Genomic DNA, 26,873 nt, shown 5'->3' on the forward strand with positions numbered 1-26,873 from the left:
GTAATTTTAATGCAACTCTCGAAACCTTTGCAACAATTTTTTTTTGGAAGATATCTAACAGACAGAAATTCATGTTACTAACATAAGCTCCACAAAATATTTTAAAAGGATATAAAATTACAGATGGTCCTGTTTTGCTGGGCATGTTGTTTATAATACATGAGACAGGCAAATGTTGTGCTTTTTCACAGCAAAAAAAAAAAAGCCCATACATTTGCATGTTTTTATTTTAAAAAGGAAATGCTTAAAGGCATTGAATTATGTTCTTTTGACTGCCTCTTCTCATTAATGTTACATGGAAAATAAGAACCATAATTTATCAATTTTACGAGCATTAAATGGAGTTCCATAAAAATGGTGTGAGACTGTTTATCACTTGGCTATTTCCATTGCAACTGTGGTCTGTTTGCTACTAACAATTTTCTTTTTCCTTATGCTGAGAGTAAAATTCTAACCCCACGTTGACCCAACTTAAGGTAAAACACTCGCTGACCTGAGTTATGTTTAGAGAACCAAGTGGTGCAGAAATGATTAACAGCAAGTTTCCATGGTTCATCTTTGTCTCTAGTCGGCTGCGTAGTTGGCTGTGCTGGGTTTGTCAAGAATTAAGCGCTCAAAGGTTAGCAAGCAGGTGGAATAGCTTTCCAGATACAAACTATACTCTTAGGTGTGCTGGATCCCCTAGAATGAATAGAAATAGAGCGCAGCAAAATTTGAGTCAGATATATTTATAGATAATATATATTTTAATTTATTTTGAAATAATCAATTGAACCATCCAATCATTGAATAGTGAATTTTCAAAGAATAAATAAATTGACACATTTTGAAGGCGAAAAAAGGAATTAGATAAATTTAGGGGTTCATTATTAGCTGGTGTCTACTAAGGCACATATTAGTTGCAACCCCTATCACATGAAGCCCACATTCCTTCCTCCCCCCTAAAAAGACAACTTATTAAAAGCTCAGTTAATGAGATAAATACGTAATTGCTCTATTTTTACTTAGTTTTCTTAAGCCTCCAGTAGTGGTGACTGTTGGGAACAAGGCACAAAGTTAACCGGACGTCAAGCACCACTTCTGGCTGCTGCTGAGTTTCAAGAACAGAGGGGTCTCTTTTGAGCATTATGGAGCTTTTATTTGTTAGCGGTTTTTTTCCCTCTTCTATTTTTGTCTACAACAAAATGAACAGATCCCAAAAAGGAGCGAGGAAGTGATAAGGGTGAAAAAGAAAACTCACATATTTCACAGAAACACTCTAAAAAATAAAATTGTTGTTGACAGGCAACATATATGGGTCTACATCCGGGCTTAAGAAGCTAACACAATATTGTTTAGGAAAAGAAAAAGCATTAATAAAAATCTTTTTCACGCATGCCTGGTTTTCTGCATGGAATCCAAGTGGCTTGCCATGGGTTTCTTGTCTTGGGGGGAGATTTGCTCTCCTTCACCAGGTGCTTTCTCCTTAGCACTGTTCATTTCTCTTTAGCACTGTCTTTTACAGCTGTCCATGTCACTTGTCACACCACCATGCAGAAGCTTTTGACTGTGCCCCACTTCCAGAGCCCCATTCCTTCATTTCTGTCCTCAAATAAACCCTTAGGGCAGCATTCGGCTCGGGATGAGCGCCAGGTGGATTTGAGGAGAGAAGCAGACCACCAGGCTGCCGTGCAGTAGGGTAGGAGGATACGCATGCTCAGCCCTCCATGTCCTGCTCCCTTCCCCGTGTCCGTCTTCCCACAGCGGGAGAGAGAACCAAGGTGTTAAGAAATGATTAACAGCAAGTTTCCGCAGTTCGTCTTTGGCTGTAGTCAGCTGCTTAGTTGGCTGTGGTGGGTTTCCCAAGAACTTGGTGATGCGGCTCTTGCCTGTCCATGCCCCGGTCTGAGCTGGGATAAAAAATTCAGAAGAAACTCAGAAACTTCAGTGCGTTCGTGATTACCGCTGGAAAGCCCCACCACCTAACTACTCTATTTCTTTTCCCCAGAAAAGCCAGACGCATTATTGCCCAATAATGTGAAATTTGGAAATTGAAACCCTGCTGTATTGCATGTAAGTGAAAACTTTCTTTTAAAAAAAAAAAAAAAGCCCCTCAGGATATTTTCCAGCGCAGAGACTTCGGCACTGGAGCAGCGCATGGTGCTACAGCTGGAATGGGGGAAGCTGTCTCCCCTTCCCTCCCACCCCATAGCTCCCCAGAGCACCCCCAGGCTCTGCGGGCACCCATCAGCCTCCTGAAATCTTGGGAGGAGCAGATCAGCTGCTAATTTGGAAAATGCTGCTCTAGACGGCCTGATGCGTGGATGCTAAAAATGGTAATACAGGGAAGGGGCTCCTTGCGTGGTGTTCCCAGTGGGAGTCGTACTAGGAGACCTGGCATAGCTTCACCAGGCTGGCAACTCTTCAAGCTAAAACACGTTAGTAACTCCCTTCCACGGACTACAAAAGGTTTATGTAGAGAGAGGTAATGAAAAACGTGACCATCCGTATTTACTTCTGGGAGAGCGTGCTTGGAGCCATGGACATAAAACATTAGCCTGGGACGGTCCGCAAAGAATGGAAATGTGGGGTTTTAAAAAAAAGGAAACTGAGGTAAATCTGCCGTGGCCTGAGATCCCCTGGTCCACCAGGTGCCACTCGTGGGTTGAGAAGCGCCGGGCCCACGCAAGGCGGCTCGGCGGGGCCAGGCCCGCGGCCAACCCGCCCGCCGCGGCTGGGACGGTGGCGCCGCCTCAGCCCTTCCCGCCCCGCGGCTCCTCCCAAGATGGCGGCGGCTCCGCCCCGCGCGGGCGGTGTCCCGGAGCCCGTCCCCCGCTGGCGGGGTGTATGACCGCGGCCGAGCTGGGTGAGGGTGGTGAGGCTGGTGGAGGTAGTCGGAGCGGAGCGGCACTGGGTGAGCAGCGCGGTTCCGGCCGCCTTCTGGGTAGGGGAGCGGGGGTAGTGTTTGGCTGCCGGGGCTGGTCGGGGAGGGTAGAGGGAAACTTTCCTGGCGGAGCTTTTCCCCGACGGGGCTTCAGGCGCTTCTCCGCGGCCATGTTGGGAGCTGGGGGCTGCCTGGCGGGGAAGGAGGCTTGCCCGGCGGGAGGTGGTGGGGCTGGGGCAGTGGCGCTTCCCGCCGGGAGGCAGGCGGTGGGGCGGGAAGGACTTGGGGAGGAGCGGGGAGATGGCGGCGGCGGCGGGCGCTGGCGTGTCCCAGGGCGGTGAGGGAGTTGCGGGGCCTCGGAAACGACGGCGGGGGGGGGAAACAACAACGGCCCCGGCCCCGCGGGGTTACATAAGTGCCCGAAACTCCCCCACTCGTGACCGGGGCCGGGCGGGACGGGGCGGAGGGCGCTTCCTTCCCCGCGGGCCGTGCCGCCGCCGGAGCCTTCCCCCGTCGCGGGGAAGCGCCTCGTTTTGCGGCTTTAACACCCCCCGCCCCGTCGTCGTCGTTCTGGGAGCGAGTCGCCTGAGAAGTCTGGATGCTGTAGTAAAAAAAAACATACATAAAAAAGCAGCGGAACCGCGGGTGGTGCGGCTACGAGCATAAGGTGCTGTGGGTTTTTCTTGTTGTGTTTTTTTGTGTGTGTGTGTGTGTGTGTGTGTGTGAAATCCTTGTATTTTGGAGAGGACTGCTCTGCTGAAGGTACGTGTGGCGCATAAGCTGTTGTCTGGAAGCGGCTGGGGAGAAGGCAGCCACATGTTTTTCCTCTCGCCTCCCGCGAAGCGCCGCGAGCACGGGCACCGACGGTTGTACGCGGTACGAACGGCTCCTCAGGGCGAGAAGGGCAGCAGCGAGTCGGCCGGGCAGCGCGGCTTGGCATCGGCTCCGCCGCCGCCGAGGGAAGTGCCAAGTCTTGACACAGAGCGTCAGTGCCATAGTTTTTAATAACCGAGATGACCCGTCGTATCCTTAACCCGAGATTGAGAGGGTTCCTTTGCCTGTATTTCGGTTGAATTGATGAGAGCGCTTCCAGAAGCGTCATTAGGTCCTAACTCCGGCTGTGGGGTGTGCTGAGTATTTGCCGAAGGGGTTGGTGCTTGTTTGGCCAACACCACATCTGAGGCTGCGATGTGCCTAGCAGTTTAAGTTCAGGCGAGGTTAATGCAGGAGGCAAATACACGGGAATCGGTTTCAGAACTGAGATTGCCAATTCCTGTTTCTCTCCTGAAATAAAGAGAACTTAAATACTCAGCTTTCAAGTTCTGAGGCTTGTATATTGAATTATTTTACGGATGGCTACCTGAGAGGAGGGAAGATTTAAAGATGGCAAATATTTAAAGGTGGCAGTGTAGTCAGTGCTGAGATGCTAGAGATGATTTTCTTTGTATGCACTCAACATGTAGAAAGGAATTGTTCTTTAGCTCAGAAGGCAGTGTTTTTGCTGTTAAACTATATAATCTAAATACTGTTGACAAATCAAGTGACAAATAAAAATCCTTATGTAGTTAAATGTCGCGCATATCCACTGAGTTTCTTAAATAACGCTTTCCCAGTTGTACGAGGGCAGTGCTACTTATGTTGAAAACAGCAGTGAAAGTGAAGCGTTTTGTGCCTGAGTCCCAAATTCTTGCTTCTGAATGCAAATTGGCCGTGTGCTTTTTGGAGTGTCTATGAGTTTTGCCCATCATAGGCACCCACATAAAGGAAATCTCTTAAATGCTAAATGAAAACGGGTGAGTAGAAATTTGGAGCTGGGGAAGCTGGATCAGTTTCCTCTCTCATATCTTCTAAAAAGAAATGGAGCAGTGTCTTTTCACCTAGAAGCAAGTTTTCATTAGATGAAATGATGAAATCATTATTTAGCAAGAGCTGCACTCTGTTTCCTTTAAATTACGGGCTGAGACTTAAATCTAGTGTTACGTATGTCCATGGATGAACAGAAGATCTACCTGTAACATGCTGAAGCCCGTTATTTTACAAAAATTATCGTTAAAATGGTTGTTCTGTTCAAACAGCTTCGTGACTTTTAGGTTTCACTGTTGTGGTTAATGGATGCGGGAGGGTTTCATCTCTCCTGAGTCAGCGCAGTAAAGAGAGATGGAACTGCAGTTTCAGGTGAGGCACAATATGATGGGGCTTGGCACATCTGGCTGACCTTGCCAAGAGCAAAGTGAGGGCAAGAAAGGCAGGGTACAAGCACCTGGCTTTGCCACACTTGGAGCATTTTTGGTGACTTGTCCTCACCAAAGAGGGCTAGAGGTGTTAAAGTGAAAGGTTAGGGTCAAATGGCATGTAGATAGGGGAGAGTTGAGGTTTCTGATACTTGCAGATAGCATTTTCTGGAAAGATGTCTGTTAGCTAAAATGTTAGAAGCGGTGGTGAAGCAAACAAACAGCGTGCAAGTTTTTGGTCTTAAAGGCCATTTATTAGTGGGTGATGTCAAATAATGAAACCCTAACATTGATGATGGATAAGTTTCTTGGTAGGCAAGAAAGTTTGTTAACTTCTTGGGTTTTGTATTAAGAAATTAAACCTTGTTCTGTACTGCTTCAAGTTTTAAAGGCATGTTTTCGCCTTATTTCAAGCTTTGTTAATAGTCAAGCATACTTTTCCATTTGATTTTCATGACTCTTTTTTAATGATAGATGAGGCTTGTATGTGCATATTTTACTACTTGCAAGGATTAATTGAGTAATTTGGTGGAAGTGTGATAATTGGGATTGTTCCAAAAGAGAATAAATAAGGTGCAAAAATAGGCTTTTGAAGTAGAACTGCATATTTAAAACTCTTTCCCTATGCAGCAAATGCAAAGTTGGCTGTTGTAGAATAACTTCTGTTTTCATGATTTAGCAGAGGACTTGTTTTTACAGTTGAGGGGGGTGAAAAGCTACTCTGTAGATAGGTGTGGTAGAACATGTTTAGCATACTGAAGATTATTTTAGCATTGTCATAAGCTATAAGATGAGATGACAACTGTGTTAGCAAGTAGAGTCCTATAAATTCTGAGCCACATGAGTAGTTCTGTTGAAATAAAGGAGTCTGCTCGCATGAGAAGCGGCTTGACTGAGAGTTGTAGGACAAAGATTCTCCTTTTAAGAAAATAAATATTCTTGTGCGTAAGTGTTATTGAACAGAAGAGTACTTCATGTTTTTCAGCCTGACACTTTAGTACTACCTAGTCAAAAATACACTCATATGTTTACTTTGGTTTTCTAAAGTTACATAAATAGGTAAGAGTGCTACTGCCTTGGATGTAATGATGCTTTTTTTTTTTTTTAACCTACTACTAATAAGGCAAACTTGTGGATTTTAAAAATTATTTTTGAGTGCCTCTTTTCTGTTTTTTTTTCTTTGCATTCTTATATTTTACAATAAAACAGTTTCAACCATATTCTGTATATAATATAGCAGGATTTTTACATTTTGTATAAGTGTAAAAGAAGGGGGGGGAAAAAAAAAACCCAGTTGAAAGTTAAGGATTTCAAATACAGGAATGTTCTCCCTACGTTTCCCCCGCCCCCTTCCTGAGTGTGATAAGATGATGTGAAACCTGTTAGTTACTGTGTTAAGATGCAATCTCTTGAGAAGCTATACTGATTTGAACAGATACAGCGGGGTTGTCAGGTAGTGATGTATCTTTCTATCAGCATCTTTAGCTTTCACTCGATACCTCTTGTACCTCAAGCATATCATCTAGAAGTAACCGTTTTCCTTTAAGTACTTAGTATGCCTTCTGCAAAAGGAAAAGTTACAGCATGTTCTCTGACATTTGCATTTCTAAAGTGTAAGCATAATTTGTTAATGTAAATTAATAGTAAAGAGTGTACTGTACACACTGCTGTGCAGGTTGTCAGATACCATCTTTCTCAGAACAGTGAGCTGTGCAGGTTAACTTCAGTGCAAACCTTTGTGCAGTTTTCAAACTTTCCTCTGGATTGTGTTGTCTTTGCTGCAGCAGTAAGGGCCTAAGAGCAAAGGAAAATGGTTTGTTGGAAGAGAATCACGTGGGCCACGAGCCCCTGCGGTATTCTGGACGCTGTTTATTGCGCTCGGAGGCCTGGGCTGTGCTGAGTGCTCTAATGTCTGTACTCCAAGTGCTTTCCATATAACTTTAAAATGCATCAAACACATTTGACAAGCAGTAAAAGGGAAAAAGGCCAGCGAGTGCATTTCCCAGGAAGGCCACCTACAGTAAGCTGCTGTGGTTATGGGGCTCTTTCAGGAAATGACTTTTTTTTTTTCTTTTTTCCCTTCTGATTCTGTTTTAAATTTCTCCTGACTTAGCTGTCAGTACTTGGTAATGCAAAACTTCTGAGACTGATTTTTTTTTTGCAATGTACTTCTGTTCTGATAGCTGTGTGTGACAGTGATTTTTTTTTTAATTTTTTTTTTTTTAACACTCCCCCCGTTCTGATCTAGGTTAGCAGCACAGACACCCTTTTAACACACGGGTTATGACTGAAAAGCTGGTGACATTGAAGACCGACAAGTTATATTTATGGTATCATTGTTAAAGCTTTCCTTTTGGTTTTGGTTGATAGCTGTCAGATGTCGGTTTTCTAGACCTTCACTGTCCACCTTTATGTCACCAGGTAGCACCATTGGGTGTAAAAAAGGGCTTATGTCCCTTGCTCAAGAAGGAGCAATTCAGTGCTTGGCTTATGTATTTTACATATTGCTGGATAAATAAATGTTAAATATTGCTGGGAGGTGACAGGGACAGGTCCATGATTGCAGCACTTCAGTGTTGTCAAGCTTCCTGAAAATCACAACATGTAGTTTGATTCCAGGCCCCAAAATGTATTTTGGCTGCCTGCAGACCCCTGGTTTCTGCTGGGCTGGTGGTTTGTAGCCTGATGACGGCCCTGCTGTGCGCATGCTTACTGGGGCTTGAGCCATTTTTTGGTACCAATTTGAGCAGCTTCTTTCAAGAGGTTTAAATGATAGGAAAAAGATTCCCTGCAGCCAGCCATACTTGCCCTTAGTCTGTTCTTGCTGGTGAAATAGTGGTAGGAATTGTTTGGCTGCCTTTTTTTGTTTTGTTTTCTTCAGGATTTTAAGGACCTTAGTATGTCTGAATATTCTGGTTTCCTATTAAAATATTGAAAATGTTCTGCAGCAGTGCTTTGTCTGACTCTGTTAGGTAGTGGCCAGCTGCCTGGCCTCCTGAGAGTATTTCTGCAGTATTAGGGTTGCCCCCTAAAATGGAGATTTCTTAACTTAAGTCAAGAGCAATGAAAAGGTGAGGTAGTTACACCTGGTCAGAAGACTTGAGTGTTGTTACTTGGCTTGTGTCTTGTTTAGTTGTGTGGAAATGTTTGGAATTACTGAGCTGGTAAAAGAAACCTCTTTATCATGCAGCTTCTTTTCCTATAACAAGGTATCTGAATTTAAAGGACACATGCAAGTGAAAATAATGAATATTGGTATAATAAAAAAAATGAAATAATGATGCGATTATGCAGCTGTGCTTGTAAACTGTGAGACTGCATGGAAAACTTTGTTTAAAAAACATGTCTGGATAAAAGCAAAAGTCCTTTTGTGTTGCAGTAATTTGTAGGAAGTTAATGTCTCTTGCTGAACTTTGACTACTTGGTAAGTCTTTCTGTAGCTTGGTCACGCTATAATCAATTACCCATAGTCTAGTCCCCGTTGGACTGTTAGTAAAATTCCGTACCTTCTCTCGTAATGGTAATAAAAGTAAACTAAAAAAAACTTAAACCAGAAAACTTATTTTATTTTTTTATGCTGCCTGTTTTAAGTACCTGTGCATAGTAAAAAGACATAAGCCAGTGATCAAAGTCAGGTGTGTCATAGGTGTGCATCCCTGAAGAAGGGGAAAATAAAATTCTGTTAACCTGAGGAAGCTCGTTTGAACATGTAGATGTTCTGGTAGCTCTCAAATGCTAAAACACGCAGGTGCTCTGAAATCTAGGAGGTGCTATTTTTAGTGTACACTTGTGTATGAGATATACGTCGGAAATCCTTCTGTAAATGTTCTCTACTTGTAGGTTAAAGATGCTGCAAGAAGCATACTGGCAAATACTATTTATTTCAGTCACTGAAGACCAAATCCTCATTTTCACGTTGACCGGGAGACGGTCTATGTAGCCGAAAGCAAGTTGCCTCTGTGTGTGCTCTAAATACAATAGTCTATAACAACAGCAAACCACACAACCAATCTGGTTTTGGAGAACTGCTTGCAAGGTGGATTGGGCAAGACTTCTTGTAGAAGAGCTGTCTGTTTTTTCTATACTGATACGGGGTCCCCTCCCTGAAAGGATTTAAATAAGTCTATTTCAAGACTTAAAAGGTATGTTGATGCTGTGGATTCTCTTGATGTGAGGGGTTGGCAAAACTTAAGCTTGCTCTGAAATTGGTCAGATCCTTTTGGTTGATTTCCACCCCCCCCCCCCCCCATGTCCCTCACCCAATGTCCATTTAGTATTAAGTGTGGTAGTATTTGCCTATGTCAAGTTATTTGCTAGCCCAGATGTCCAGGTGGATGCCTCGGTGCTGCTGGAGTGGGCTGTCATCAGTTAAGCTGCTCCTTCGCAGGCAGTGTCTCGGATGGGAAGGGCACAGCGGTGCCTGTCCAGGCGGCCTAGAAGGGAGGGATAAGTCACTGCTGCCAAACTGGAAAATAACATTTGCTGGGAGAGTATTCAAACAGCTAAACAACTGGAGTAGGGAAACATTAAATTGTAAACAGAAAAACCTATTCCAGTGATTGGCATTGCAGCCTGGTTGAGTGATCCTTTAGGCACTGGCCCAGCACGTGCGGTTTGTGTCTGCTGGAGCTTCCTGAGCCGGAGCAGCATCCCAGGCTCCTGTCCTCCTCCCTTGACTCTTCTGGTGTGTTTCTAAGGAGTTGGTCTATTGTCTGCTGTTTTTCTGATGGCTTTTAGCTACTCAGAGCTGAGGAGAACTCTGGAAGGATCTTAAATTTTTTTGGCCTTAAGATCTGTGGAAGCTGGTTTTGATACCATATTCTGGTGTATGTTCCCAATGCTTTGGTTAAGGTGAAAGATGCAGTCTGCTAGCACCAGAGGCTAAGCTAACTGCCGCTAGCACTCCTAAATACATGCAAATGCAAAGTCAAAATAAGAGGGTATTTTCCTGTAACAGCAAAGATTTGATCTGAATATTGGACTTTTTTCAGTTGATTGTTAATTAATTTAAAAGGGCACATGTGTGTTACATGCTTTATAAATATATAGTTTTTATATTTATACTTGCAAAAACTCATCCTTTTTACTTATACTCATTTCACTATGCTGACAGCTGCAAGTATTTGATATGCCCATAGCTGCCTGGATCTTGCTTTCTGTGCTTTGATGGATGAGTTTGGAAACACTGCTCATGGTGGGTCACGCCTGCCTGTTCACCTGTTTGTGGAACTCAGGTTTTCGGGGTTGTGTGGCTCTAGGGTTGGATTTCTTGTTTGGGTGGGTTTTTTTTGTTGTTTTTTTTTTTTTTTTTTTTTTTTTTTTAAGATTCCTTTAATTCTAGCCGTTACCTTTTTTTTCCACATGCATGCACCTCCTCTTTCACATCTTGAAAGGCATTAAAAATTTTCTCATCTAAATGTCAGCAGTACTGTGTTTCATAAGTGCTTTTCAGAGCCATGTAAGCCTGTACTGGTGCTTGGGGATGCAGATGGATAAGGATGTGGAGATGAAACGAGTTTAGGAAGTTGCTCCTTTTGTTGCTTCAGCCCTTGACTGCCAGGTGGGGGATGGAGAACTGTGTATTTCTTTCCAGCGGCAGCTCTGTCTCTATCATGCCAGGAGACAAAAACAATATCAGCTGCCATAGTTTATTATAAATAGAAGCCTGACAGTGGTAACAAGCAGCTGATTTAATTAAAAATCTGGATCTCTTACAAGAACATTGCTCCTGGGCTTCTGCAGTGAGGTCTCCTCTCCCCTAACAGGCATTCAGGGACTTTCTCCACTGAAGTTGGGGATAAAAGGGAAACACAACCATTTCCAGTTTGTCTAGGAATGGATTGAAGCTCTCCTGATCATGTACTTCTCTGTGGTATTGTTTGGGTTTCCATCTTTCCTATTTTCTGTTACGGCCAAGTGGGAGAAGGTAGTGAGAGCAGCTTTGAGACTCAGCAATTCTGGATTTTCGTGTGTCTTTAATGGGCGCCACATGCTTCTTGCTTGGAGCAGGGATGCTGGCATGACAGCACGTGGCGTTATGGCCAAGGTGGTTCCTCTTACCCTTCATGCTGGGCGGGCTGCAAACTGGCCAGACTCGTCTGGTAGGGCAGCCCACTTACGCATGCTTTTATTTTCCTCGGGTCTCCTCTGTGATTATTTAACATTACAACTCATTTGAGATGTGGGAGCTAGTCTTTCTGTTTACAAGCAGGTGGAATTGGTGCTCTGTTTCCGGCTGAGGTTTATTGTGTTAAATACCAAACCTGGTGAGAAGCTGATTGTGCAGAAGGTGGATGGGTTTGCCTGCATACAGCAGCTCGGGCAGTGTGCTAACTGTTCAGCAGAGCAGCCTGAATAGTAAACCAGCATTGCTCTGCTCTTGCTGTGCTAATACATGTGCTGCTTGGCAAAAGAGAGAGTCTTTTGCTAAAAATAGCTTTCTCTACCCAAACTAGCTTCTGAGTGGATTGGGGAATATAAGGTCATACATCTTGAAAGATCTACCTGGAAATGATCTCCATCCCCAAAAAGGAATTGGTCTTTCCAGGCATTCCTCGCTCAGTTGGATACTAGCTATTGCAAATTTGAAGAGTAACACACTTGCCATGCAGGTTTGATAATAGAGGGTTTTTTTGTTGTTCTTCATTTAGAATCACTTACATTCTATGAGCAATTCTTATACCACTGGTCAATTAAAGTGAAATGTTAATCTTTCCTTGTAACTCAGAAATTAGAATATACTAAAATTAACTGCAATGTATTGAAAGAATTACTAAACTGTAAGATGTTAGGCAGTTAAAATAGGGATTTCTACATTGTACCTTTCAAGAAGAGTTTTAGTGGGACTAGACTTGTGACAGTCATTTGCAGCAGTTTAAAAACAAAAAACAAACAGATCTGTCTGGGTTGTTACGGTAATTATAGGTTTATGGTGGCATCTGACTAGACAAATGCATGGATTTTCTTTCATGATTAATTTGGACATGACTAAATGCTGGACTGAGAAATAATCTAAAGATTTCTAAAATACTGGCAAGACAGAGTATTCGGAGTTCGCACAGTATGATGTTATGTAGATGCTTTTAATGTGTTTCCAGCATGGTTTCTGTGAGTCTGTGGCTGATGCCAGAACACCAGCCAACAGGTTGAGACAAATGAAAGGTTAAGGCTGCTGGTTCATACTGGATATACCAGTAAGGGAGTGAGTTAGCTCATCTGTGTTTCCCCATGTCACAGCTATTGCTCCACAGGCTTGCGCAATGCAGGAAGCCATGTCTTCACAGTGGGGAAGAAAAAATAAAAAAATCATATTAATGTAGAAAACATTACCCTGAGAATCATAGAAATGAGACTTGGGAGAGGTCCACAGTATCCTCTCTTCTGCTTTCCTGCCAGTGTAGTATTGATTGGTGCTTACACTGTTTTCTCTGTAGTGTTTGGATGAAAAATGTCACAAACATCTTTGCTTCCTTAAAGTAATCCGAAGCAGCCTTGGTATTGCCACCATCCTTTTCCGGTGTTTTCTCTTGCTGCTTTTTTGACTTTATTGAAGGCCCATAATTAATAAGAGCATGAAAAAATGGTGCAAAGAGGCAACAGCATACATTGCCTTAAGGACAAGGTAATATTTTTTTGTGTGTGTGTCTGTAAATAAAGTTAAAATTTCTGTCTTGCTACTGGTACCTTTCCGAATGCTGCAGCCCTTAACCAGATTAGTCAAAAGTGATTCTGGATAAAGACTGTATTGAAGAAGTTCAGAGGGATCTTATTGCCTCCTTTCCTGCTGTCATCTCTACTTTGATATAGTATCTTTAATCTCTTGGTCCTTCTTATTTCTTTGCAGTATTCTGATGTAGCTTTTTGTCATTTTTGATACTTGTATATTTCAGATACCATCAGGGTTATCCTCTGCATCCTTAGCAGCTGGTTACAGTAGCAACAGCAAGACAGTTTGTCAAATACAACAGTTTTGGAAATACTTTTTTGAAGAGAATTATTAGAGAACTGCTTGTTAGAAGGCTGTATTTCTCTTTAAGTGACAGTTGTTGTCTTGTGTTTTAAATAGCATCCAGGACAGCTAGCTCCAGCACAGTTACAGGCATTAGCTCTTAGCGGTGATAAAGACCTTTAGAAAGCGTTTGTCATATACGTATCTCCTCTCAACATAGTATTTCTGGGGTGAAATTTCTTTTAATTTCATTTAACTTTATGGTCAAATTGATCTTTTTACTCTTTCATAAAATGCAACTGGCGAATAATGGAAATATATAGTGAAAACCCTGCAAGTTAATTGTTACAGATGTATTTAAGTAACTGTAAAATATAGAATGAAATATTAATGGATTTATAAATGGGTTAATGGATACTTAAACCTTCATTTTCCTCAATATTTTATTCTACATACTGGATGGTAGAAATAAAGTTCAATTAAATACCTCTTGTTGGTATTTCTGTATAATCTTTAATCCAGCTCTTGGTATTACCTTTATGGTCCTTGACAGGTGGTGCTGACTTGTGCATGAACACTTGGATTCTGATTACAGCTAATCAGATCTAAGTGCACAGAAAGCTTAATTTTGCCAACAGAGATGACACAGTGAAACATTCAGGACAAGCAATGGTATCATCCTTCTCTGTATGTGTTGGAGGAGGCTGTGTAGGAGAAGAAACTAGTGAGGCCAAAGTAAGATTTAAAATTTATCCCGATTTCTGACCTGTATCAGAAACTTAGAGTATCTGCTGTGCATGTGTTTAGTTTGGCCCTTTTACACACCAAAACTAGACATTGATGAGTTTCCTTAAACAGGCTGCACTTCAGAAATTTACACTGTGTTTTACTTGGCAGTGGTGCCGTAACTCAAGTGTTGCTCTTAAGAGCAATATGTCTAATATTAATAGAGATTAGAGTACTGTATTTACAGTACTGAGATGCCTTCATAGCTGAAAGTTTGTCCACAAAAAGTAGCGATACTACCATTTCAGACTGAGTTTTAAGTCAGAGGGGTGCTTGAGGGTACTGGGTAACTTAATTGTTTGTGTTTGTTCAATCGTAAGTCAAATTAGCACATCTTCCTTGCATAGGTAAAGTGCAAGAGGAAAGCTGAATGAGTCTGATGTGATAATATAATGTATAACGATTATTTGAAACCTGTTATTAAAAAAAGATATGTGACTATGTACTAAATGACTGATTCTGCCTGATGAACTCTTTTTAAGGAGAGTGTGATGTTTTCCTCTGTAGATCAAAAAGATGAGTCATTTTACAAACCAGTCATTTAATGCACATTAGATATCTGATCTGCAGATAGTCCTTGTCCACTTTAGGTTTACAATTTACTTGTTTCTGTCTTGTAAAAGTTTTATTGATCTTATGTACCTTTCATGTATGTTTAACTTGTGTGATTAAGTATAATAAAACAAGACTCAGTTCTGCTTGAAATCTCTATTTTATTCAGAGCCTTCGAGTGGTGGAGTCAGATGTGGTAAAACCTTTGACTTTTGCCTTCAAGTGACTCTAAACAGAAACTTTCCCTATGAAACACATGTGTTACCCTTAGGCAAGAAGGAAAATGGGTTACTTTGAATGTACGTGGTGGAACATAGTTGCTGATGGCTGTATGTACAAATGCAGGTGTGAGAACAAGGGCTCTGTATGACAGCTGGGTAATTACTTGGAAGTTTATTGGGTTGCAAGGTATAATGTGCTTTCATTTAGATCTGCTATTTCTACATATTTTTTCTTTATTCCTTTTGGATTCTGCCATTTCCGAGTCTTCTCTTTTTTGTTCTCTACATTTGCTTCACTGCAACAATATCTAGATCTCATTTCATCTGATCTAATGGTGTGATCAGATACTGTGGTTAGAGACTTTTTTTTTCTAATTGGACTCGTGTTACTGAATCTGGCTTGGAAACATCCAGTATCTGCTGCTGCTTTAGGACTGGATGGGCCTCTGTGTGGTTAGTTTTGAGCTCTTGTACTTTTTTCAGCAGTTTAAATACACTTTTCTTCTTTTTCCTTTAAAGCTGTCACTATAACTGTAAATGTACATAGTAATGGATGAGGTGCCTGCATCCTTATACCATGGCTCTGAGAAATCTAGACTGCCTGGTTTGTATTAATGCAATGTGTTAAATGTAACTGTTAACAGCCTAATTGCTAATTGTAAAGATGATGATAAATACACTGGTAATTGTGGCAAGGCCAGTAGTGTTTTCCTCCCTTGAAGAAAAATAATGCTAAAAATTAGATGCTTATTAATTAATGCTTGTTAGGGACTGGTTATTGGACAAGACTCGTTCTTGCCCAGGCCAGGAAGTAATGGAGCACTGCCAGCGCTGCTGTGTGGATAAAGAAACTTGGGAATTTGGATTGTGTTCCTCTCCTGCATACTGTTTGTGCCTGTCGTGCAGTCGTGATGGTGGTATGCCCTGAGCTGCGGTGAGGAAATGTTTTTTTGCTGAGCTGTATGCAAGCCGTATCACTATGCCGTACTAGCTCTTTTTCATCTTGTTTCTCCCCTCCAGCACCTTTACGTTGTCTGTGGTTCTGCTCTGTGGCGATCAGGCCAAATGCTACAGTGCTGATGTATTAGTAAAAGACTTTTCTGGCAGTGCCGAATTAGGTGTAGCTATGTCAGCCAGGGTTGCTTTCTCTTTAGTTGACTCCTCTTGTCTGCCTTCAACTACAGCTTTTCTTCTGTGCAATTCAGTCTGGCCTCTATCAAGAGCAGAGCTAGCATATAAAATAAACATTTTCCTATTTTTAAGTAAGACCCGTAGAAGCATGGAGTCGTGGGAGATCACCAGTTTGGTCACCAGGATACAGTGGCAGAAAGAAACAACTATGTGGGGAGTGACTTGTCAGCGTGCAGCAACCCTAACAATTATTCTCCTGCTGTAGTAGTCTGGAATGTTAATGACTGTAGTAAATACGTGACTTCCTCAACATGGGTTGTGTTTTAGGTAAGTGGGTAACTTCTTAGTTTTTCAAAGGTTTCAGTAATATCTATGTTGGCTCACTCTGAAGATGACTCTTCTCTCCAACAGGATACAAATGTAAAACTGGACTGAAATAGGGGAGGAACAAGATCTTGATGTCTTGATAACAGAATTGTTACTTCTGTAGAACCTACTTGTGAGTAAAAGTAGAAATAACTTAGTGTGAAGCTCCGTTCTGCATAGCAGAGGAATTGGGGCTTTCTGTGTCATGAAATATTTTGTGACCTTTAAATAGCGTATTACGCTATGGAGATTAAAGCCTTTGCCTGGCATCTTCATAGTGAAATGGGCTTACTGAAAGCATGCATATGAGGAGGAGGACAAACTGAAGGTATTGCGGCATTTTGAGAGTTGAAATCTATTTATTTGGAAAAGCTGCTAAACCCTGCTCATGGTGCAGCTCTGTGTAGCTAATTTTTCTTACAAGGCTATCTATTTATTTTTGGAATGTTTTGACTAGCAGCTAGTTCTACAGTACAGTCTGGACACAGAAAATGAATCTGGTGTGATGGTCCTTATAGACAAATGGAGTCCTTCTTGCATAAGGGCCTGGGGACCTTCGGGAGTTTGTATGCAAATAGTGTAAAACGAGTCAAACATGATAAAAGTCTGAACAATAGGTTTGAGGTTTTTGACTTCACAGCATCCATAAGCCTGGACTGTGCATAAGATGCTCGCACTTTCCCCTTAAGTGGAGCTGTGTAGCCTGTCGTTTGAAGCCCATGGTTCTGTGTTATTCCTCACTTGCTTTGGGAAAGATCTGGGACATGTTTTCAGTGATTTGCCATCTCTTGGGAATTGCTTTGTTTGATCGGGTCTTGAGACCTTGTATCTTGAAGACAACCCCGTATGTGCTTCTTATAGTGGCCAACAGTAGAAACTTCAGAAGAAAGTTTTTAGCTGTCAGAGCACAGGATGTTGTCACCCAGTTCCAGGGTCTGATCTGTTACCTTTTACCATATATCTGAATATGCTTTAAGAAAACATTGTAATTTTAAAAGACTGGTAACCGATAACCTTGCATAGCTTTTGGACTATGACATCTTGGGTTAAATGTTCCTTTGTGTGCCCAGACAATGTTTTAATTTAACAGCTCCTTGGTCTTCATGCTCATGAGAAGAGGTGCACCTCTTCTCCTAACTTTAGGTCTTGTGACTTAGGGATGGCTTGTCTGGTCTATTTTTTCCACATTTCGTTATTATTTGTAATTGTGATACTTTCTAGGTGGTTTCTCATGATCCATTTCTGAACTTCCTTCCTTTCTCAGAAAAGGCTAATGAAGGTGAATGAGCATCAGCGTGCATAGGATTTCAGATGGATTTTTAATTTTTAGTTCTCTTAAAAACTTATGAGAAAAATGTTGGAGTGCCTGTTTTAAAAAGTCTAATCTATTAGTGTAGGAAAATACAATTCGTGTCCTGGAAAGGTGGAATAATCCATCAGCAGTCTGTGGCTTTTATTGCCTTAATTGAGGCTGGTAGGTGAGAATTTGTTGAATGTTATAGACAAGAGTTTCAGTCTAGAAGAGATACGATTATCTTGTCTTTCTTATTAGTCCTTCAGTTGCTGTGGATTCTTGCTTTAAGTCTGGTAAGTGATTATTTTCACAACAAGCTGAAAGTACAGTCCTCAGCACAAGTTCTGGAGTCATGTGGCTTGGTTTCAAGCCATGATGATTATTAAATGATCCTAGTTGGAGCTGTTTTCTCTTAGGTTGTCCTAGAGAACAGCTAATTAAAGCCTTTAGCATTTTCTCCCCCTGTTTTCTTCTCCCAGTGACTTGTATTTTGAAAGCTTTCGTGGTGACCTTGATCCAAGTTTGCTGTTTATTGGCAGGGAGTGCAGCGCGTGCTGGGTTGGAGTCGAAGTCGTGGGGCAGGGAGTGCTTCCTACAGGTCATTGTAGCTTCACACCAAGAGCTTGCTTCACTGAAGCTCATCAGTATAATTGTGGGTGGGTTTTTTGGGGGGAGACGGGAGGGAATTCCCTTGTGGACTAGAAAAAGCAATTAACTTGCTGTAATTTGCAGATAACTTGTATAAAAGTGTAAATTGAGAAGTGGCACATGTTGATTTGTGCCTGCAGAAAAGTGTATTCTGGTCTGTCCCCTTTGCACTTTCCAGACTGATTTCCTTGCCCGCTTCACAGGGAACATGGGATTACTGAATAACTTTACACTGACCCTGTGACTAACTCCTTGCTTTCTAAGTCCAAAGCGGCTGTCAGCTCAGCTTTCGCACTTGCAAAGGCTGTTTATTGCCAGTATGTTGTTAGGTGGAAATGGTTATTTGGTAGTTAATGGCAATTAACCCTCATTCCAAATCCTGGGCTTTAGCAGTCAGGCACCTGAATTTGATTTTTGAGACTAGGGCTACAGCAAATACACATCAAAAAGTTCCTAGTTTATCTTTTGCATTCCCTCCTTTGTACTTTCTCATTGGTAGATAGATGAGAGTTGGGACAAGCCAACAGCACTTCTGTGGAGTGGCACCTCTGTGTTAGACAAGGCTGTAGTAGAAGTGAAGCCAATCACTTACCCGAAAAATTCATTCCCAAGTGCCAGTATGGTTGCTCTTTGCTGTGTGGTAGTAGGTAGGTGGAAGGTGTATATGGAAAAAAAAAAAAGGGGGGGGGGAAAAAGTGGCTAGATTTTAATGATGAATAAAACATGTAGAGGGTGGGTATTGTGTGTCCCCATGCGTGTAAGTTAGTATTGGTGCTTGGAATGCTTGAAAAAAAATAAGGTGTCTATTGAAAGGTAAATTTTGGACATGCCTGTGTAGTCATAGCATTAAAAAAATGAATCATGTTGATATAACTTGAGTCTTCTGCTGTTCTCTAGGAGGGAAAAAACACAAACTGTAATACTTCTGTTTACTTAGCAGTGTAAGCCAATGTATGCAAGGCACTGTCTTAAGAACCTCCTTTCCCATTGTATCCCTCTACTGCGGCTATCCTGCCAACCTGAGACCTAAAACTTTCTGGTTTGTTCTTAACTTGATCAGCCCTGATCTAATTCTCTGTGAAGATAAAAGAGCCTTTAAAAAAATGGCACAAGGGAGCAGGGCAGATATCATAAATAGGTATTGCCACAGAAGGAAACAAGGCAGAACCGTGTCACATAAATTTGGTATTGCAGAAGGATTTATGGAATTAGTACAGTGTCCACTTCTGGTCATCTCTTAGAGGGAATGATGGACAAAGCTTCAAGAACCTTGACAAGACTAATGGTTCAGAAAAGTAGGGCTGGTGAAGGAGAGGGAAATAACAGGGTTGTTGGTGTTTTTTGGTTTTGTTTTTTTTTTTTTTCCTTCCACTTGGACTCCCAGTCTTCTCTCTAGAGATGTGACAAGCATTTCAGTCCTCAGAAAGCTTAATAGAGGAAGCAGTGATGGTTATTCTCATTGAAGAGTGAAAAGAAATGTTTGTTTTGCAGCGAGGATGACTTAAGCTTACTGTTAAGAAAATACTTTCTAACTGATCAAATAGGGAGCCACTGGACAGGGAGGAGGTCAGCCTTTTTTTACGCAGCACAATAAAATCTCTTGAACCCTTTTTATAAGGCAGTTTGTTTGGTCTTGGCCTTCTGCAGATCAAAATAATTCCAGATTTGGTGGCTTTGTAATTCCACTAATCATAAAACTCGTTAACATGATACTTGCATATTGTAACTAGTGCTGTAAGGCACATAAATAAAACTCAAAAGTAGTGCTGAGTAATATCTTTAATAGATTCTTCTGTCTTCAGTGTCAGACTTTCATACAAGATAATGTTGCCTGCAGAGCTTAAAAAGAAAAGTCAGTTTAGTTACATCTGAGCAAGCCCGCTTGTCAAACTGTTTTAGTGTGGAATTAATTAGACTCTCAAAGCAGAAACTTAGAAGTTATTTTTTAATCACACTTAACATTGGGCATGTGGATTTGTATAATCACAGGTAACACACTTACTTAGATGAGGCCTGGTGAGAGGTTTCTCTGCTGCCAAATTTCTGTGAAGAAGTTTCATCCATATTTTGTAAGGAAGTATCTGAGCTTTGATTCATAGGAGGAAGATTGACTGGACTGGGTTATGGCAGAGGGAGTGAGTTTGAGCCTTTTTTTCAGCCCAGTTTGTTCTTGATGACAGGCAACGTAGATCTAAAAGAAAAGGTAGGTGAACACAGGGGACTTCCCAAACTGCAGTTGTGTTGGGAAGTGCAAACAGTAGGCACTGGAGTGTTTGCTCTCCTTCAGGCCTTAGTGGCTGTACCAAAGGGTGTCATGAGCATCAGCCCTGTGGTGGCTGGAAAGGCCAGCACAGGAGAGCTGTCTTTTGCATGCTGAGAGACAAGTCTGCCCTCAGTAGTTGCCTCTGTTGGCTGTCTCAAGCACAAGGGTTCATGGCTGTACTTGGGAGGACCTTGTGGGGAGCAGATCTGGATCAGACTGGCAGGAGTTCCCTTTGCCTGACATCTGCCCAGGAAGCTCTAGGGTAAAAGACATGCTAAAGAGTGGTTTGTTGAGGTATGAATCACTATAGCGACTTCTTATTTTCAGTTCTCTGTTAGGAATTTTACCCTTACAAGAGAATCTAATTTGCTACTTGTGGATGGATGAGGGGTGGTTTTAAGCTGTAACTGGAATGTATGTACTCTTTAGTTCATCAGCACCTCCTGAGAGACACAAAGCCTTCTTGCCTCAACTTTCAGCTGGTGCAGGTCACTTAATCTTTCTCAGGAGCAGTTGTGAGCGGTGTGACTTGTCCTCTGTGCTGGGCCGTCTGTGTACGTTGCCTGATCATGATGGATGCAGATGTGGCTCGAGGAGGGTGGGTCTGTGGGGCCCCTGCCAAAAGAAGGCAGCAGCAAGCAGGTGATGGGCCACCAGCCGTGACTCGCTCCCTGCTCCTGGCTCAACAGTTTGCCATGAAAGCAGATGTGCGTGGGGTGCAAGCTGTGGTCTGTACAAAATGTTTCTAGTTCATGGTTTTGGCCTGTGATTTAAGGTTTACGTACTGAAGAAAGAGCGATACTGAGGTTGGGTATGGTGGTTTCCTGTGTGAATGTCAATTATATCATTTTTGTTTGTGATGTTAACACTAACATGGGTCTTCAAGCTGCTCAGTTAAGTTGGTGTTTCTGTCAGTATTAGAATTTGGAATGATGGATGATGTTTTCTTTTGCCATCCAGAGAGCAGGTGCAGGAGGATATACAGAGAAACATGAGCGTTGAACCAGGATGCAGTAACCTTACTAGAGAGGAAGGCTCCTGGTCTGTTGCCAGAGGCTCTCAAGAGCAGTGCTGTAGGTGCTGGCTGTGTGATAAAGATAGCTGTCAGCTGGATGGAACATTTTTGCTTTCGACAAAAAGACTAATCGACTGCTAAAAATTCTTAGGTGTTAATACTTATTTAAATCTAGCCCAAGTCGATGCCTCTGAGCCAGCAGGTTCTGTGAGATATTTTAAGAAATGCGGGGTTGGTACCTTCCTTGGGGAAGGCTGCTGTTGAATCAGTCCTGTTCTAACAACAAACTTTTTTTTTCTAATTTTAGGATAGTTGTGAAAGATGGTGGATCGCTTGGCAAACAGTGAGGCAAATACTAGAAGAATAAGTATAGTGGAAAACTGCTTTGGAGCAGCTGGTCAACCCCTAACTATTCCTGGTCGTGTTCTGATCGGAGAGGGAGTGCTAACAAAGCTGTGTAGGAAGAAGCCCAAAGCAAGGCAGTTCTTCCTGTTCAATGACATTCTTGTTTACGGTAACATTGTCATCCAGAAGAAGAAATACAATAAACAGCACATAATCCCACTGGAAAACGTCACTATTGATTCCATCCAGGATGAGGGAGACTTACGGAATGGGTGGCTTATCAAGACACCAACCAAGTCTTTCGCGGTTTACGCTGCCACCGCTACAGAGAAGTCTGAGTGGATGAACCACATAAATAAGTGTGTTTCCGATTTGCTTTCCAAAAGCGGGAAGACTCCTAGCAATGAACATGCAGCTGTCTGGGTACCAGACTCAGAAGCCACTGTGTGCATGCGCTGTCAGAAAGCAAAATTTACACCCGTCAACCGTCGTCACCACTGTCGCAAGTGCGGCTTTGTTGTCTGCGGGCCTTGCTCTGAAAAGAGGTTTCTTCTCCCAAGCCAGTCTTCCAAGCCTGTGCGAATTTGCGACTTCTGCTATGATCTTCTTTCTACCGGGGAGATGACTGCTTGTCAGTCCACTAGATCAGACTCCTACAGCCAGTCACCTAAATCATCTTTAAATGATGTATCTGATGATGATGATGACGAAGACAGTAGTGATTAAGGACCAGACATTTTTTCCATGTGTTGCAATTTGTGTTTCAAACCATATGGAGCTGCTTTTGGGGAAGTCTGTAGTGAGGTTCCTCAGAAAAACCCTGTTCTAGCCATAAAATATGCCTGAATAACTTCAATTGCGATGTGCCTCAATCTATGAATTCTGTAGACAATATTTTTTTCACTCCTCTGCAGGGACAGACTGTTGCAAATGTTATCAGAATATTTTCCAACTTCTTATACTTGAGTTGTGTCTAGTTTAGACTTTTGTGGAAGATTGGAGAATAAAATGTACTTTCTTAATTTAACAACCCATATTTCCTAATGCTTCATATTGATATGTTATATGGGTTTTTTTACATATGGGGAGGAAAACTGTAAGCATGCATGGAATGGTGATGTTTTGGTTAATCCCTCAGACCATCTTATTTTTCTAACCATTGTAGATAATAAGTTGAAATGTGACATAACTTACAAACTTAAATGTCACAAAACTTGGAAATTGTCTTGTTTTGCTCTTATTTATGACTTCCTATGCCAAGCAGTGCCTTGTACCAATTGTGCTGATTCAGGAAGAAGCAAACTTATGTCCTCTGTATTTGTCTGATGCTGGTATCTGAGAGATTGTTGGTGCTATTGAAAATAACGGCTGTGTTCAAAGTGGAGCTTTGACAAGGTCATAACTGTACCCTGTGGTGGGTGATAGAGACCCGAATCTCACGTCCTCACCTGTGCAGGCAGACCCGAAGACTCCACAGATTCCCACAGGCTTCAGTGGGGTTCTTCTTGCAGGAGTTGCATTGCGGGTCGGGATCTTGAGATGAGAAGCTTAGGGTGACTCTTCATGGGGACTTCCGTGTTTTCTTTTCAGAACAGTTTGTAAGTTTCAAATTTGGCAAATGTGTATTGAAATTTTAGTTGGGTGATATAGCATTTGAATGTGATGGCCTCTATATTTTTTTTTAAATAATTCCCCCAAGCGATGCTAAATTGTTTCTTAAAACATTGGTGAGAGGGTTGGTTTGTTTGGGTTTTTTGTTGGGTTTTTTTTTCTCCAGGAGTTTTATTGGCTTGTTTAAAAATAACCTCCTATTCTGAACAAAAAGCCTGCAAGTATCCTTATAAAATTGGCTTTCCTTTTTACACAGCTGACCTCAGGTTAAATGTGACATGCAAGTTATTTCATTCTAGATGTATACCCAGGACCAAGAAAGATGTATTTAAGAACTGTAATGAAATCGTCAGTGCAGAAAATGTCTCTATCATAGTATTCATTTTTACTTTTAATAAGTTCTTGAATACAGAAATGTCATATTCCTATATAAATGTAAAAGTTAGACTTGCAAAGACGTGTTAAACCCCCAAATGCTATGTTTCTATATTTTTATATTGGTAGTGTCAATTTTGAAGCAGAAAAACCTCTTTGAAATAGTTGTATGAGTATAGTAGCAACTGACTTTATACAAAAAAAATGTTAACCTTTTGTATCTCTCTAAGTGACAATTTCTGCACTGTTTGCCTTGGTTGGCAATAATTGGGTTAAATATTTATTGAATAAACAATCAATGCTGCATATTGCACTAGTCTCCCATTCTGTACGCTGTAAATGTCAGTCAGAATCTCTTTTTAAGAAAAACTAGCAGAGCACTTCAAAGCTGTAGCCCTCCATGAGGTTTCTGGTGGCTAAAGACGCACTTAGCATCGTTAGGGGAGGCTCTCTGCATTAATAGTCTGCAATATATTGCTTTGGGTGAAAATTGCATTAATGTTTTTAGCTTGAGCAATATCTAAAAATAAGTTGGGTGGTTTGTTTTTTTTTTTTTTTAAAGCACTGAAGAGTATTTAATCTACATTGAAATAAGCATTAAAAGGGGAAAATGCTTTCTGATGGAGACTAGGGACTAGGAAGATTCTGTAGAATTGCCCGGTAAGCAATAAACAATTGTACATACTCAAAGACTGTCTGAAATAAGTAGCTACATGTACTTACTCCGTAAAAGATGAGGGAATGGTGACCTGCAGCAAGGGAAAACCATCTGTTTCTGAGAAGGCACTTTCAGTTGATAGTGCTTACTTTTTGTACCTCTCTTACTCAATATTTATATTTCAGGAATGGAGGCTTGTCAGCTTCAGTTTTTCTACAGAATCAAAGTACAAACCTCCCTTGTACATACCTTCTGATGACTAACAATGGTTTTCTTCCTGATGCAATTGTTCCCTCTTAAGCTGTCAAATATTAACTTGTCTTGTTAAAGAGTCCGTCTCTTTGTGTACTTTCCCTGTGTTTCTATATGTTGTGCTTACTTTTCAGCACTTTTTAGGGGGTGGGAAGAGGGGTGCCGACAGTTAGATCACATCCTATATTTTGCAGAATGTTCTTGTACTTACTTCAAATATCTTTTTATCTGTGAATGCAAATTGCACTATGCTGCACTGATCCCTGAAGCTGTAACCAAACCAATGCGTGCGTGTGGGATTTATCGTCTGCAATTGATGTATGTGGTCCAAGCTTTTTAAGAAAGCATTAAAAAAAAGTATTTTATGGTAATACTCCTATCCCTCCGTGGTATCTGTTTAGAACTTTACAAAACGGATTTAACATCAACTTCTGTTGTACTTAAAAATTACTGAAAGGGCTTGTTTCGTACTTTGTAATCTCGTTCTGTCAAGTTATTTTATTTACAAATATACGGTGTAGCTTCAACTCTGTGTTTAATTTTCTTTAACTGTGGGCCTTCAAGAGTGACAGAAGATAGGATGGCTGTCTTTTGTCTTGGCAAGTATTGTAGCAGCAAGTGTAGTTACTGTCAGGAGGGATTAATAAACTGTGAGTGTAAACACACAAGAGATTTAAGACTAAATTGGATATAAATGTAGTTATGGATTTAGAAGCCACTTATGTGTTTGAGTAACTGTTTAAGGCAAGGATGACCAAGTGTGTTGCAGAGTTTGGCTCTTGTTGCACCGGTGGCAATTGAGCCAGCGTCAGAGGCTGGAGGACCCCCACCATGCGCGGTGGGGTGCCAGGCAGCCCCCCCAGTGCTGCAGGTCTCAGCCCCGTTGAACCACCCCTGGGGATGAGACTTCTCATGGTATCAAACTGGAGAGTAACTTAATGCTTCTCCCAGAACTGCTACGCTCTTAAGATCTTAGTGATTAAATACGGTCAGTCTCTGTGTATTTTAGGTACTTTTTTTGTTTGTGGTAGACTTAACCCACTCATTTATTTTTATAAGCTTTCCAAATCCAATGGAACAAAAGCAGCAGCATCTCTCTCACAAGGGTCTGCAGTCAGCTTCTGCTTTGTAGAAGATGCTATATTGGAGAAAAAAGTACATATTTGCTTTATACGAGTTCACATTTTGCACACTCTTTGCTTGTACTTCATTTGCTAGAAGTATTAAAGGAAAGGGAAAAGTCTCTTTTCTGGAGGTTTTAATTAAAGCCTACTAATTTTAGCCTCTGCACCTAAACTTGCTGTTGTTATCTTGAGATAAATTAGACTGTTTTCCTTTCAGGTTTGATGCAGCTGAACTTCCTGTAGCTAATGAGCAATCTGTCAGGGTCAAGCACTGTTACTCAGTTTAAAATGAAGCTTAAAAAAAAAAGGGCGGGTGGATTAATGAGCGTTGAGTTTGCAGTGGGGGTTTCATGATCTCTTCTGTAACAGAGAGATTATGAAAATGACACGCGGAAACCTTGTATTTATGTGGGGCTTTCCCCCTGGGGGGATATGCTTTGGCTAATCTCTTAATGCAAACGAAACGGTGGTTATCGTAGTTGCTGGTTAATGTTTAAGTAGAAGCAGATTATGGATTGTATTATTTTGATTTTTTTTTGTTTTGTTTTCCTATAATTTCCCTGAATTGATAGAAGAATGTCTGGTTCTGTCAGCAGATACAGCTGGAAAAGAGTCAGAGTACTGATTTCCACCCCCCCAACTCCCCTCATCTCCCCTCCAGTTGCAAATTATTGTAGTAAATATTAGAAAGTATCTTGGCTGTTTACTGCCTTTCATTTGATGAAATCTGAGCTACTTGTTTGTGCCTGCAGCCGGTCTCTCTCCAGTGCCGGCTCCGGTGGCTCATGGGGGATCCGGCACTCTCACTGCCAAGAATCTCTGCTCTATTCCCTTGCTGCGATGGAGTTTGGAGCTGCCGGGGGTGCGCGGCACAGCGACGATGGGCCTGCTGTAGCGTGATAGACAGCCCTACTGCATCTCTATAAATATTGTTAAGCTCCATCAGGAATAAGAAGTCTGAATCTTGATCTTCAGACTGGGGGTTCGTTGCTTTCTATGTTATTTTTTTAATTGTCTGTGAAATACTCCCTGTGCCCTGAGTAAAAATTACAACACTTCAACTGCACTTAGACACATTTAGGATAAAAACTACCAATGTAAATTGATTGGCGTGACAGTGAAATAATCTGCTAAGGAGCAGGAGGCGTTTCAGGGTCACTTAGTGCATCTAACTGTTGTTTAACCTGCCT

General features: G+C 41.7%; 1 protein-coding gene across 4 annotated transcripts; it reads left to right on the top strand.

Annotated features, from left to right (window-relative positions):
• The first annotated feature begins 2,773 nt into the window (after positions 1–2,773).
• On the top strand, positions 2,774–25,684 carry PLEKHF2 (pleckstrin homology and FYVE domain containing 2). 4 transcript variants are annotated; one of them, XM_063327228.1, is made up of 3 exons: positions 2,855–2,893; positions 3,608–3,739; positions 21,626–25,684. In XM_063327228.1, the coding sequence occupies exon 3, from the start codon at positions 21,640–21,642 to the stop codon at positions 22,387–22,389; it is 750 nt and encodes a 249-aa protein (XP_063183298.1). In that variant the 5' UTR covers positions 2,855–2,893; positions 3,608–3,739; positions 21,626–21,639; the 3' UTR covers positions 22,390–25,684. The 4 variants fall into 4 exon arrangements, with proteins under 4 accessions (XP_063183296.1, XP_063183297.1, XP_063183298.1 ...); XM_063327226.1 differs by lacking the exon at positions 3,608–3,739 and having other exon boundaries at positions 2,774–2,893; positions 21,626–25,683; XM_063327227.1 differs by lacking the exon at positions 3,608–3,739 and having other exon boundaries at positions 2,817–2,923.
• Positions 25,685–26,873: the final 1,189 nt, after the last annotated feature.

The sequence above is a fragment of the Chroicocephalus ridibundus genome, chromosome 2, assembly GCF_963924245.1.
Source record: "Chroicocephalus ridibundus chromosome 2, bChrRid1.1, whole genome shotgun sequence".
Lineage (NCBI taxonomy): Eukaryota > Metazoa > Chordata > Aves > Charadriiformes > Laridae > Chroicocephalus > Chroicocephalus ridibundus.